This window comes from Choloepus didactylus, chromosome 5, assembly GCF_015220235.1.
Source record: "Choloepus didactylus isolate mChoDid1 chromosome 5, mChoDid1.pri, whole genome shotgun sequence".
In the NCBI taxonomy this organism is placed as follows: Eukaryota; Metazoa; Chordata; class Mammalia; order Pilosa; family Megalonychidae; genus Choloepus; species Choloepus didactylus.
In genome coordinates, this window is record NC_051311.1 from 129796575 (window position 1) to 129808638 (window position 12064).

Below are 12064 nucleotides of genomic sequence, written 5' to 3' on the forward strand. Positions count from 1 at the left end.
TATTTTACACATGAGGGGGAGAAAAGTGGAGCTGCTCTGATTTAAGGAAAGTGGGAGGGTTATATATAGAGAGAGGCAGTGGTAATTTCACTTGTTTCAAGACTACGTAGCTAATAAGTAACAAACCGCTATTCAGGTCTGATTCATAAATACATGCTTTTTCTACCACATTAATGTTTTCTTATCTCGGTGCTTTGTGCATAGTAAGGATTTCTTTATATATTCTGGATATTAAACTATTATCAGACATGTGATTCCCAAATATCTCCTTCTTTGAGCAGGTTGTTTTCACTTTCATGATAAAGTCCTTTGAAGCACAAAAGTTTATAATTTGATGAGGTTCCATTGATCTAATTTTTCTTTAGTTGCTTGGGTTTGGGATGTAAAGTTTAAGAAACCATTGCCTAACCTAAATTCCTGAAGATGATTCCCTATGTTATCTTCTAGGAGTTTTATATTTTTGGCTCTTATATTAAGGTCTTTGATCTATTTTGAGTTGATTTTTATATATGGTGTGCGGTAGGGGTCTACCTTCATTCTTTTGTAAATGGAGATCCAGTTGTAGAGATTGTTCTTTCCCAATTGAGTGGTCTTTGCCTCCTTGTGAAAAGTTGGCCATAAATGTGAAGGTTGATTTCTGAACTCTCAGTTTGATTCCATTGGTCTTTATTATGTCCTTATGCCAGTACCGTGCTGTTTTGACTACTATGGCTTTGTAATAAGTTGTTTTAAGATTGGGAAGTGTGAATCCTCCAACTTCATTCTTTTTCAAGATGGCTTTAGCTATTAGGGGCACCTTACCCTTCCATTTAAATTTGATGATTGGCTTTTCCATTTCTGCAAAGAAGGCTGTTGGAATTTTTATTGGGGTTGCAATGAATCTATAAATCACATTGGGTAGAACTGACATACTAACAATATTTAATCTTCTAATCCAGGAACACAGATTGCCCTTAAATTTATTTAGTTCCTCTTTGATTCCTTTTAGCAATGTTTTGTAGTTTTACCTTCTTGGTTAGATTTATTCCTAGATATTTGATTGTTTAGTTGCCATTGTAAATATTTGTTTTCTTTATTTCTTCTTCTTATTGTTCATTACTAGTGTATAGGAAAGTGATTGATTTTTGGGTGCTGATCTTGTACCCCACCACTTTGCTGAATTCATTTATTAGCTCTAGTAGCTTGTTGGGGATTTTTCAGGATACCCCACCATTTTGCTGAATTCATTTATTAGCTCTAGTAGTTTGATGGGTATTTTTCAAAATTTTCTGTATGTAGGACCATGTAATCTGCAAACAGGAAATGTTTTACTTCTATCTTTCCAATTTGAATGCATTGTATGTTTTTTTCCTTGCCTAATTTCTCTGGCTAGAACTTCCAGTATAATGTTGAATAACAGTGGTGACAGAGGCAACCTTGTCTTGTTCCTGATCTTAAGGGGAAAGCTTTCAGTCTTTCACCATTAAGTATTATGTTACCTGTGGGTTTTTCATATTTGCTCTTTATTATGTTGAGCACGTTTCCTCCTATTCCTAGTGTTCTAAGAGGTTTTTATTAAGAAGTGGTACTACATTTTGTCAGATGCCTTTTCTGTATCAATTGAGATGATCATGTGTTTTTTTTTTCCTTCATCCTGTTAATGTGGTATATTACATTAACTGATTTTCTTATGTTGAACACCCTTTCATACTTGGATAAATCCCAGTTGATCATGGTGTATAATTTTTTAATGTGCTGTTGGATTCCATTTGCTAGCATTTTGTTAAAGATTTCTGCATCTATATACCTAAGAGATATTGGCCTGTACTTTTCTTTTCTTGTGATATACTTATCTGGCTTTGGTATGTTGGTGTCATAGAAGGGATTAGGTTGTTCCTTCCCCATCAATTTTTTAGAAGAGTGTGAACAGGATTGTTGTCAATTCTTCCTGGAATGTTTGGTAAAATTCCCTTGTGAATCCATTGGGCTCTGAGCCTTTCTTTGTTGGGAGGTTTTTGATTACTGATTTAATCTCTTTACTAGTTATTGGTTTGTTGAGATCTTCTATTTCTTCTTGAGTCAGTGTAGGTAATTTGTGTGTTTCTATAATTTGTCCATTTTGTCTAGGTTATCTAAATTGTTGGTGTACAGTTGTTCAGAGTATCCTCTTATAGTCCTTTATATTTCAATGGAGTTGGCAATAATGTCCCCCTTTACATTTCTGCTTTTAGTTATTTGTGACCTTTCTCTTTTTTAGTTCTTCAATCTGGCTAAAGGTTTGCCAATTTTATTGATGTTTTTTCAAAATACCAACTCTTGGTTTTGTTGATTCACTATTTCTTTATTCTCTATTTCATTTATTTCCACTCTAATCTGTTCTTTCCTTCCTTTGCTTGCTTTGGGTTTAGTTTTCTTTCTTTCTAGATCCTCCAGTTTTAAGGTTAGGTCTCTGATTTGAAATCTTTTTTTAATGTAAGCTTTTAGAGCTATAAATTTCCCTTTCACCATTGCCTTTGCTTCATCACATAAGTTTTGGTTTGTTGTATTTTAATTTTCATTTGTCTCAAGATATTTCCTAATTACCTTTTTGATTTTCTTATTAAACCATTCATTGTTTAAGAGTACAATGTGTAATTTCCACATATTTCTGAATATCCCATTTCTCCCTGTGTTATTGATTTCTAGCTTCATTTCCTTGTTGTAGGAGAAGATACATTGTATGATTTCAGTATTTTTGAATTTATTAAGACTTGTTTTGTGGCCTAAGGTATGGTCTTTCCTTGAGAATGATCCATGTGCACTGGAGAAGAATTGTATTGTCATTGGGTGAAGTGATGTGTGTATGTGTGTGTGTGTGTGTGTGTGTGTGTGTGTGTGTGTGTGTGTGTGTGTGTGTATATATGTCATTAGGTCTAGTTGGTTTAGAGTATCACTCAAGTCTTTTATTTCCTCATTGAACTTCTGTCTAGATGTTCTATCTGTTATTCGAAGTGGTATATTAAAATCTCCTACTATTAATGTAGAACCATCTATTTCTCTTCAGATCTGTCAGTATTTGCTTCATATATTTTAGGGCTCTGATGTTGGGTCCATATGTATTTATAATTGTTTTGTCTTCTTCTTGAATTGACCCCTTTATTGGTATATAATAACCACCTTTGTCCCTTGGAACACTTATATATTTTATGTAATATTCGTATAGCAACCCCAGGTCTCTTTTGGTTACTACTTGCATGGTATATTTTTTCCCGTCCTTTCAGTTTCAACCTACTTATTTCTTTGAATTTAAGGTAAGTCTCCTGAAAATAGCAAATAGGTGAGTCATACATTTTTATACATTCTATAAATCTCTGACTTTTTACTGAGAGTTTAATCCATTTATATTTAAAGTCACTACTGATAATGCAAGACTTTCTTCTGCCATTCTGCTGTCTAGTGTTTGTAAGTCTTATATCCCTTCTCCCTTCTCTGTCTCTCAATTCTTTTATTAATGCCCATTTCCATATATTTATTGGATTTTTTTGTATTATACCATATTAAGTCCCTTCTTGTTTCCATCTGCATATAATTTTTATGTATTTTCCTTGTGGTTACCATGGGGGTTAAGAGTTAACATCCTAAATTTATATAAACTGTCTCAGCTTCCGTTTATCTGGGAATGTCTTGTTCCCCCCCCCCCCCACCCATATTGTAAAGAAAGTCTCGCTGAATATAAAATTCTTTGTTGGCAAATGTTTTCTTTCAGCACTTTAAATATTTCAATGCACTGCCTTCTTGTTTCCATGGTTTCTGATGAGAAATTAGCACTCAATCTAATTGGGACTCCTTTTCTCATAATTCATTGTTTTACTCTTGAAGCTTTCACAACTCTCTCTTTCCTTTGCATTTTGACAGTTTGATCAGTATGTGATTGGATGTTTTTTTACTTCAATTTTATCCTGTTGGATGTTTTCTCAGCTTCTTGGATGTGCATTTTCATGTCTTTTGCTAAGTTTGGGAAGTTTTCTCATTATTTATTTGAATATTCCTTCTGCCCCCTTCTCTCTTCTCCTTCCTGGAACTCCCATAATGCATATATTGATATGCTTTATGGTGTCCCAGAGGTCTCTTATGCTATTTTTGCTTTTTATAATTCTTTTTCTTTCTACAGATCAGCCTGACTCATTTCAGTTGTCTTGTCTTCGAGTTCATCGGTTCTTCTTCCAGCTCCAATCTACTGTATAATTTTAATTTTCAGTTATTGTGGGTTTCAACTCCAGTAGTTTGGTTTGGTTCCTCTTTTAAAATATCTATCTCTTTATTGAGATTCTCATATGGGTCATTCATTGCTTTCCTTATATACTTTAGTTCTTTTCCTGTATTTTCCTTCATCTCCTTGAGCATATTGAAAATCTTTTTTTTTTAAAGTCTTGTCAGGTATGTCCACTGTTTGGTCTTCTTCACTGACGCTTTCTGGATTTTTATCTTCTTCCTTGGATGGGACATCATATCTTGTTTCTTTGTTTGGCTTGTAATCTTGCATTGCACACTGTACATTTTCATATTTTAAAATGTTAACACAGGGATTTATTCCCTGAGGTGTCTGTTGCTTGATTTGTAATCAGCCAGTGAGATGATAGATTTTCTTGAGTGTCAGGAGCCAACAAAACCAAGCAGATCTAAGGAAAAAAACACCTTTCACTGTCTTTGAAAATTGGCTTTGCATTGCCTGGTTCTCTTCATCAGAGTTCAGCTCTCCTATCAGGAAGGTAAGCCCAAAACAAATGCAAAGTGAAGAATCTTCCCTGTCTTTTCTGGGCCTATGTCTTGTCCTGGGCTTGTGCTTGCTAGAGGCCTTAGGAGTTCCCCTATTTAGGGACTTTTGAATGCCCCCTCTACTTCTCAGGAAACAGGTCTTCTTCCTCTCCTGGGTGTTCCACTGCAGGACTTGAAGCAGATAAGCCTTTGCTCCAGGCTGTCCATCGCAACTGTTTCTTACACTGCTTTAGTTGTCTCGAGCTGCTTTTGCCTGGAGGGCAAATTCTGGGGAGGTGGGGTGGGCACTCAGGAGAGGAGTTTCCCAACTCAGTCTTTCCCAGCCAGAACAAGGCCAAGGACTCACAAAGAGAGCGCTGGCTGGCTCCAGACTTCCTTGGGGAGGGGCTGAGGAAGGGGCCAGGAAGGGCACCAGGAGCTTACCCCGTGGTTCCCCAAAGCTGCACTGTCTTGACTCAGCTCCTGCACAGCCAAGGTAGCCCTTCAACTATCCTCCACAGCTCTGAGGAAGCAAATCATCTTTAAGTCTTCTCTGCTGCCTTTGTACGGAGCACAACAGTGGCTGCCTTCAGAACCAGGACCACAGTGTTCCAAAGTAGCTAGTCAAAAGCAGTAAAAAGTGACCAAAAATCAAGCTTTATCCCCCCAGTCCCCAAGCCCATCCCGGTGCCAGATGTTGGAAGTGGATTTTTATGTTCCTCTCTCTGGCACCAGCAAGCTACACCAGGGTCTGGACCCCACTGCTGCCTGATGTGACAGTGAGGGATGGGCACTTGTAACTGCCACACAGAGAGAGCAATTTACTAGTATTTACTGTAATTTACCAGCCTCTTCCTTCTGCTTTTTCCTGTGTGGTCTGAAGTATTCTACTGAACTCTGGAGTTTTGAAATATTTGATTCAGAAAGTTCCTGTTTGATAGTTGTTCTGGTGAAGGGACTTATTCCTGGACTTCCTACTCTGCCATCTTCCCACAATTCCTTCCCCTTACATCTTCTTATCACTGATCTTATCATCTACCAAAATGAAACTAAGCTGTAGTAAGTCTTCCTACTTGGGAAAGAACCCTGACCCTTGCCACAGAGTTCTTGACTTATTGAAGAGCAGACTTGGTCATCACCTGGAATTCAAACCCAAATCATCCATGGCTGGGTAATGTACTTCTCTAAGTAGCTCCCTTCCCTGGAGGCCTTTCAAGCAGATCTTCATACATTTAGGTGAGGTTCCCAAATTCTCCACAATGGGTGGAGAAGCATGCAAGGCAGCTGATGAGTTCTGTGGGATACTTGTGTGTTATGCAACCTTGCTCCTCTTAGAGTAATACCTCTGACCACAGAGCCCTGTGGCCTTTCCAGTTAGAGTTTTGCTAAAGGTCTGGGGCTAAGACAGAGACCCCGCAGGGCACTCCTCTTAAGACAGTATTTCTTTTTCTAGCTAATAATTGTTTCTTCTTGAAAGAATACAGAGTGGAATTTTTAAAGGCAAAATAGAGTAGAACTGGCTGACATTCAAGTGAAAATAAATTAATAAAAATTGAAGAAAAGCAGTATCCCAAATCAGATATTCCTAGTTAATGGAGTAGCCATGTGTAATAATAATGAAAACTTATGCCATAATTTCAAAGGAAATGTTCACTCATCTATTAGAATAGTACTGATTTTAGCTTCTGCAATTGTTTACGTTATTTTCCATTAATGGTGTACAAAAAACAAAGAAAGCATAACAAAAGAAACATATGCTATTGCCCAGAGCTATTAAAAAAAAATATTAAATCCTGTTTTTCACATAGTGAACAGCAGTGCACACCACAAAAATTGTTCCTCTGTCATGGATAAAATTATGTTTGGTTGAGGGATTTGGACATTTTCCAGTTAATACAATTAAACAATTAGGCTGCAGAGAAATAATCTTATTGAATGCCTTAATTGTGGCTATTCTCCAAAGGAGGGTTTTTGGCTGAAAATATTTCAATAATAAATACACAATAAAAATTAAAGAATTTATGTTTTGAGTAATAGTAATATCAGTCCCTTATTTTGAACATGTAGATTTGCAAATATCTGTGTTCATACAAATTGGTATGGTAAATATGGTTTACTTGTTATAATCCTTTGATTTCCTCATTCCAATTCTTTAAATTGTTAATTTGCTTCATTACAGAATGTTTCTCTAGCACAAGCTACTTGAGAATATTTTTCATCATCTTCATAGTTACATTCTTGATTGGATTGCTTAAAGTCCTTATCATTAGACAGGTGATACTACAGTGGAATAGTAATAAAATTAAGTCTTCAGCAGATTACAGAGTGTCCACCTCAAAGAAGGTTAGTGAATTCTAAAGCAGAATTACTATCAACATCTTATTATCCACTTACAATAGTTTGGTCCATCCTTAATAAATAATAATATTTCTTCTCTATCAAGGATAAGTTGATTCTGCAAAGTGTTTGTACAAGGGCAGTAACCTACCGACGTGAGAAACCTGAAGAAATAAAAATGGATATCAGCAAATTAAATTCTCATGAGACTTTCAGGTGCAACTTCTAAAAAGATGAAAAAAAAAAAGTACTTTATGGAAAACTGGATTCTTAATAATTGCTCCTAAAAATTATAATTTTAAAAGTCACAGGAGGAGCCAAATGTTCAAGGTCATACCAGTTGCTGGTACATAATCGAACGAAGACTGATAAGCATCCTCATCAAAATGTGACTCACATAGCTGCTGAATTTTTCAGAGAAAAATGTGTCTTACTACTGTTTGAGACTAGTGTCATTGTAGCACTTTACTGTAATATATAACTTATTTAGATCGGCATAGAATGTAGATCATCTGAAGAGCACTGATTACACTTTACTGGTACCTGCCATTCCTACGCTTCCCAGAGAGAGAAAATGCTGTGAGATAGTTTTAGCATTGTGTCACTACAAGGGTACTGTATTTCCTGAAATGAACTTGTGAATGAAAAGAAAATCAATCAGTTATACTCATGTTGCCAAATGATTCAGCCGTTGACAGTAAATAGACAAGAACAGCTAGATGAACAAATGGTGAATTTTTCACTTATTGTTCAAGAGGTGACCAGATAGAACCTTAATCTCACAGTAAGTGATATTGCTTTTGAAACTGTAGTTTTATGCATGTGTGTTTAGGTTCTTCTTTTTACACGATGGATACTAATTCCAATGTTCTCTATGCCTTTATATTCTGTTTTTCTTTCTTACAGGATAGGTTTATATATGTCACAGATGACTGGATTAAATAAGTGCTAAGTTACTACTGCCATAAAAACCTAATACAATGTCACTTTATTAGAATACTGGTTTTAAAGCTGAATGTTTAATAAGGGGCACTGTAAAGTAACATCACAACCTGAGGAGCTATATTGTTTGCATATGTGGAGTCTTAAATCTTCTTACCTGGTAAACTGGATAGACTGCTTCATCATTTCACTTGCCTAAATAAATTGAAATTCATGACATATTTAGAAACTCCACCATCAAGCAAAGTTACCACATTTTTGAATATTCTTTTTTAGTTTTTTACTCCAAGTAGATATCAGCATTTTTCCAATTAAAAGCTATATTATTTTTGCCCTTCAGGGCAACCTAAGGACATTCTTTCCCTGATTCACCTCACCCACACTCACCCAAAATTCATAAAAGTACCATATTGGAGGAGGGTGGAAGGATATCCTAAAAATAAGCTAATTCATCCTTTCAGTTAGTCCAGGAAATGAGGCTCAGAAAGTTTAAATGATTATGCAAAAAAAAAAAAAAAAATACCCAAGTATTAACTGGCAGCATTAGAAAAGAGCGTCTATCTCCTTACTGCCAAGCCAATGTTCACTGTACAGTATCATGCTACCTCTTGAATCTTTAAAATATTCTATTGGGCAAGTATTGTTAACCGTGATTTACTGAAGTCTTAAGTATATGGGCATGTGAAATTTTCAAAGCAAAGTAGACAAAAGTAATTCAAACTGAATTGCCCATTATCAGCTTCCAGCCATTCCTAATAATCAGCTTCTAAGAGTGGAGAGCATGGCACAACTCCAGGGGAATCCATACAGCACAGTCTGTGTTAATGTGCCTGGGAGTTATATGACATTCAACATGAGAGCTTGATACAGAGGCCCTGAGCTAGTGATTCTTCCCCAATGGAAACTTCTTCACAATTACCATTTCCTCATGGACTTATTAAATCTGAATTTACTGGCTAGCAGTCCAGTGGTCCTGTGTGCAGTACAGAGCTGTGCCTATGACAACAAAATATTTTCTTATAGTTACAACTTCCCAGATTTAATGTTTTCCAGCACTTGAATAGAAGTGCCATATATATATATATATATATATATATATATATATATATATATATGCATTTGAATGAAAATCAAACTTCACCCTATATTCTACCCTAAAGAAGAACAAAAAGCATATAATCAGTTGTTCTGGAGCCAACACACAGCAGCTACTTTGGTAGATCCCAACATCAAAGCAATTATGACACTGTTGAACTGAATTTCCTTCCCCAAATGAGATATTGGGGACATTGACATAATTCAGTACTGTGACTCAGTTGTGTAAGAAATCTTTGATCACCAAGAATAATGTAAAATCTGTATTTTGCAGCCTGTTTGTCACACATGCTATCCTTTTAAAAAAAGAGAAAGAGAAAATAAAGGGATCCTTGACAACCCCTCCCTTCCTCAAAATGGAAAATATCCATTCATTAAAATGCTGACCATTTTAGAAACAAATGTTACAATGTTCATAAACTACTTTCCATGTGAATAAATTATACAAAAGAACATGATAAAATGAACCCTTAAAAATCAAGTGTTCTAGTTTTTACACCCTTGCTAGTTTGCACTAACTTTGTAAAGGACCAAGGTTGTTATGACTGGAAGGGACAAATTTCCTGAAAGGCAATTCAATACTAGATGATGATTGTAGTTATGCTTGTGATAACTTGTGCTTTCTTGTTTTACTTAAAGATCTAATTCTTAAAAGATTTTAGTGCTTATATTTTACTTGAATTATTGGTGTTTTCCTGTGTAATGGTTTATGAGAAGAGAATTAATATTTGCCTAGTTAGAATTAATTTAAAAGATAAGGGAAAACAGGGTATTCTTAGACTAAATAATTTATGCAAATAGAGCCTATTTTCAACTAATAACCAGAGGAACTTTTGAGATTCATTGATATAAAACACAATTAATGAAATTTTAAATTGTTAACAAAATTAAGAACTTGAACAACAATTTTGGTACGACAGCATTTTTGTGCTCTAGAATATGTAATGCTTTAGAATGTCATACATACACTACAATATAATTGTATGCATTTTCATTCTCTGGGGACATATTGACACTTCAGTGTACATGTGTTTAGCATTTGATAGTTTTTGGAAATATAGTAACATTTATTAAGTCTTAGACATTCTCTGGAAGATTGAAAAATTGGCTAAGAATCTGATTATTTCCTAATGTTCAATTTAGCCTTAGCTTACATGGAGATGCAAAATTTAAATTTTAAAAAATCAGAATAGAAATATCTGGAGGAAAATTTTTCAAAACTAAAAATTGAAATTAGCAGATCTATCAGATGCAACACTTCACCAAAGAATAAATGCCAAATAGTTTTATTTCTTAATCTCCATTGAAGCTATTCATATGACAACAGGCATCTATGAGACACAGAAACATGGTTATGATAGACTATGAAGATTTTTCTCCAAAAAATTATACATATTTTTATTCCTCCTGGTACCTGGTAGAGTAGATTAGACTTAATATAACCTTTTCTTTCCTTTCTTGCTCCTATTTTTTCCACTTGTTTGTCCCAAGAATCACCCTAAAGCTCAAAGTTCAATAAGCCTAATTGTGAAAAATAACTGAATTTAATGGTATAATGAAGTTCTTTATTTTCAAACATCTTTTATTGATTTAAAATTCATTTAATCTATGTTCTGAACAAAAACAGACACATTTAAAACTAAGAATTTTAAACTTTCACAAATGTTCCAGCATCTTTCAGTTTTGAAGGATGTGAGATATACATACATTTTCATAAAAGTATAATGTGAAATATGGCTACTTGGAAGTTCAATCATGTGCATATCGTGTTCTTAATATTCAATTTGCCTATATCCTTATCTATAATGACCTTAAGAATTCCAATTCAATGCAAGGCGAAATGAGATCTATTTTTTAAAGAATTGTAGAGCTAACATTTTTTCAGCTCATTTCCATTTTCTTTTGTAGTTCTTCTATTGCAAATTTATTATGTGTTACTGATTTTACATGTCCATATTCCTATTTCATCTATTCTAAGACACCCTTTTATTGGTGTAACATCTCCAAAATTGTGATGTTTTATAGTTGTTGGCATCTTAGATACAATGTTTAAAGTTGTGCTTGAATAAATATTACACTAATTCATCTTTAACCAAATGTTCATGGATATAGGGGCGTTTCTTTTCTTATAAATATTTGAGAGTTCATTTATGATACCACATGGAGCCAATTTCCGGTATAACTGAGTCACATGCAACTCAGAATGGGGCCTGTTTGCTTATGACCTCAGACCCTGCTGATCTCTAGGTTCTAAAACCTCTTCCAGGCTCCTGTTTATATTTTGTACTAATGCTATGGTTTCAATAAAACCTAAGTTAACTGACAGGAATCAGTGCGTCTCTCCCAGTTTGTTAGTAAGTTTTTATCTTTTGATTCTTTTCTAAGAGATCCTTTAATATGACCATCTCATTTTTAAACTGATTAACTGGAAAAAATATTACATGAAACCATCATAATTAGATTTTGCAGCATCTTCTATGTTTTATGTCAATGACAGGAGAAAAACAGGATACAACCAATCAGTGCTGTGGAAAACAGCTTTCCCCTCAGGCCCTCCTACATTTTTATTATTCTTTATCATTTCTGTTCTCTCAATCAATTTTTCCCTTGGCTCTAATAAATTTATCTTCAAGCCATGCAATGACTGTTGTGTAACTGCATATATAAATTATTTGAATTATACAAAACAATTATTTAGCTGTTTGGGCAGCTGTTAGTGAAATACCCGAGAGTAAGAACACTACTCTTTTATCTACCTGGAATACTTTTCTACATAAAATTTATCTTTGTAAGCTAACTTTGTTAATCAGGTTTCTAGCCTCTGCAACCTGCTTCTTCAGCTAAAATTGTCTAAAACTACGATACAAAAAACCACTGTAATCTTCAAGGATGGAAAATGTGTGATTTGTGTAAAAGTTTTTACTGACTACACAGTCCCATGGATAAGTGTAATAATTTTGCTAAGAATTCCACACAA

The 12064-nt window shown here is 34.8% G+C and overlaps 1 protein-coding gene across 1 annotated transcript in view; it reads left to right on the forward strand.

Annotated features, from left to right (window-relative positions):
* The window catches only part of ITGB8 (integrin subunit beta 8), a 90898-nt gene extending 82340 nt beyond the window's left edge, over window positions 1–8558 (forward strand). Inside the window, exons 13-14 of the mRNA XM_037836870.1 lie at window positions 6893–7056; window positions 7157–8558. Of these exons, the coding sequence (XP_037692798.1) occupies window positions 6893–7056; window positions 7157–7279 (287 nt within the window). The 3' untranslated portion in view covers window positions 7280–8558. The remainder of the gene's footprint in view (window positions 1–6892; window positions 7057–7156) is intronic.
* The last annotated feature ends 3506 nt before the right edge of the window (window positions 8559–12064 follow it).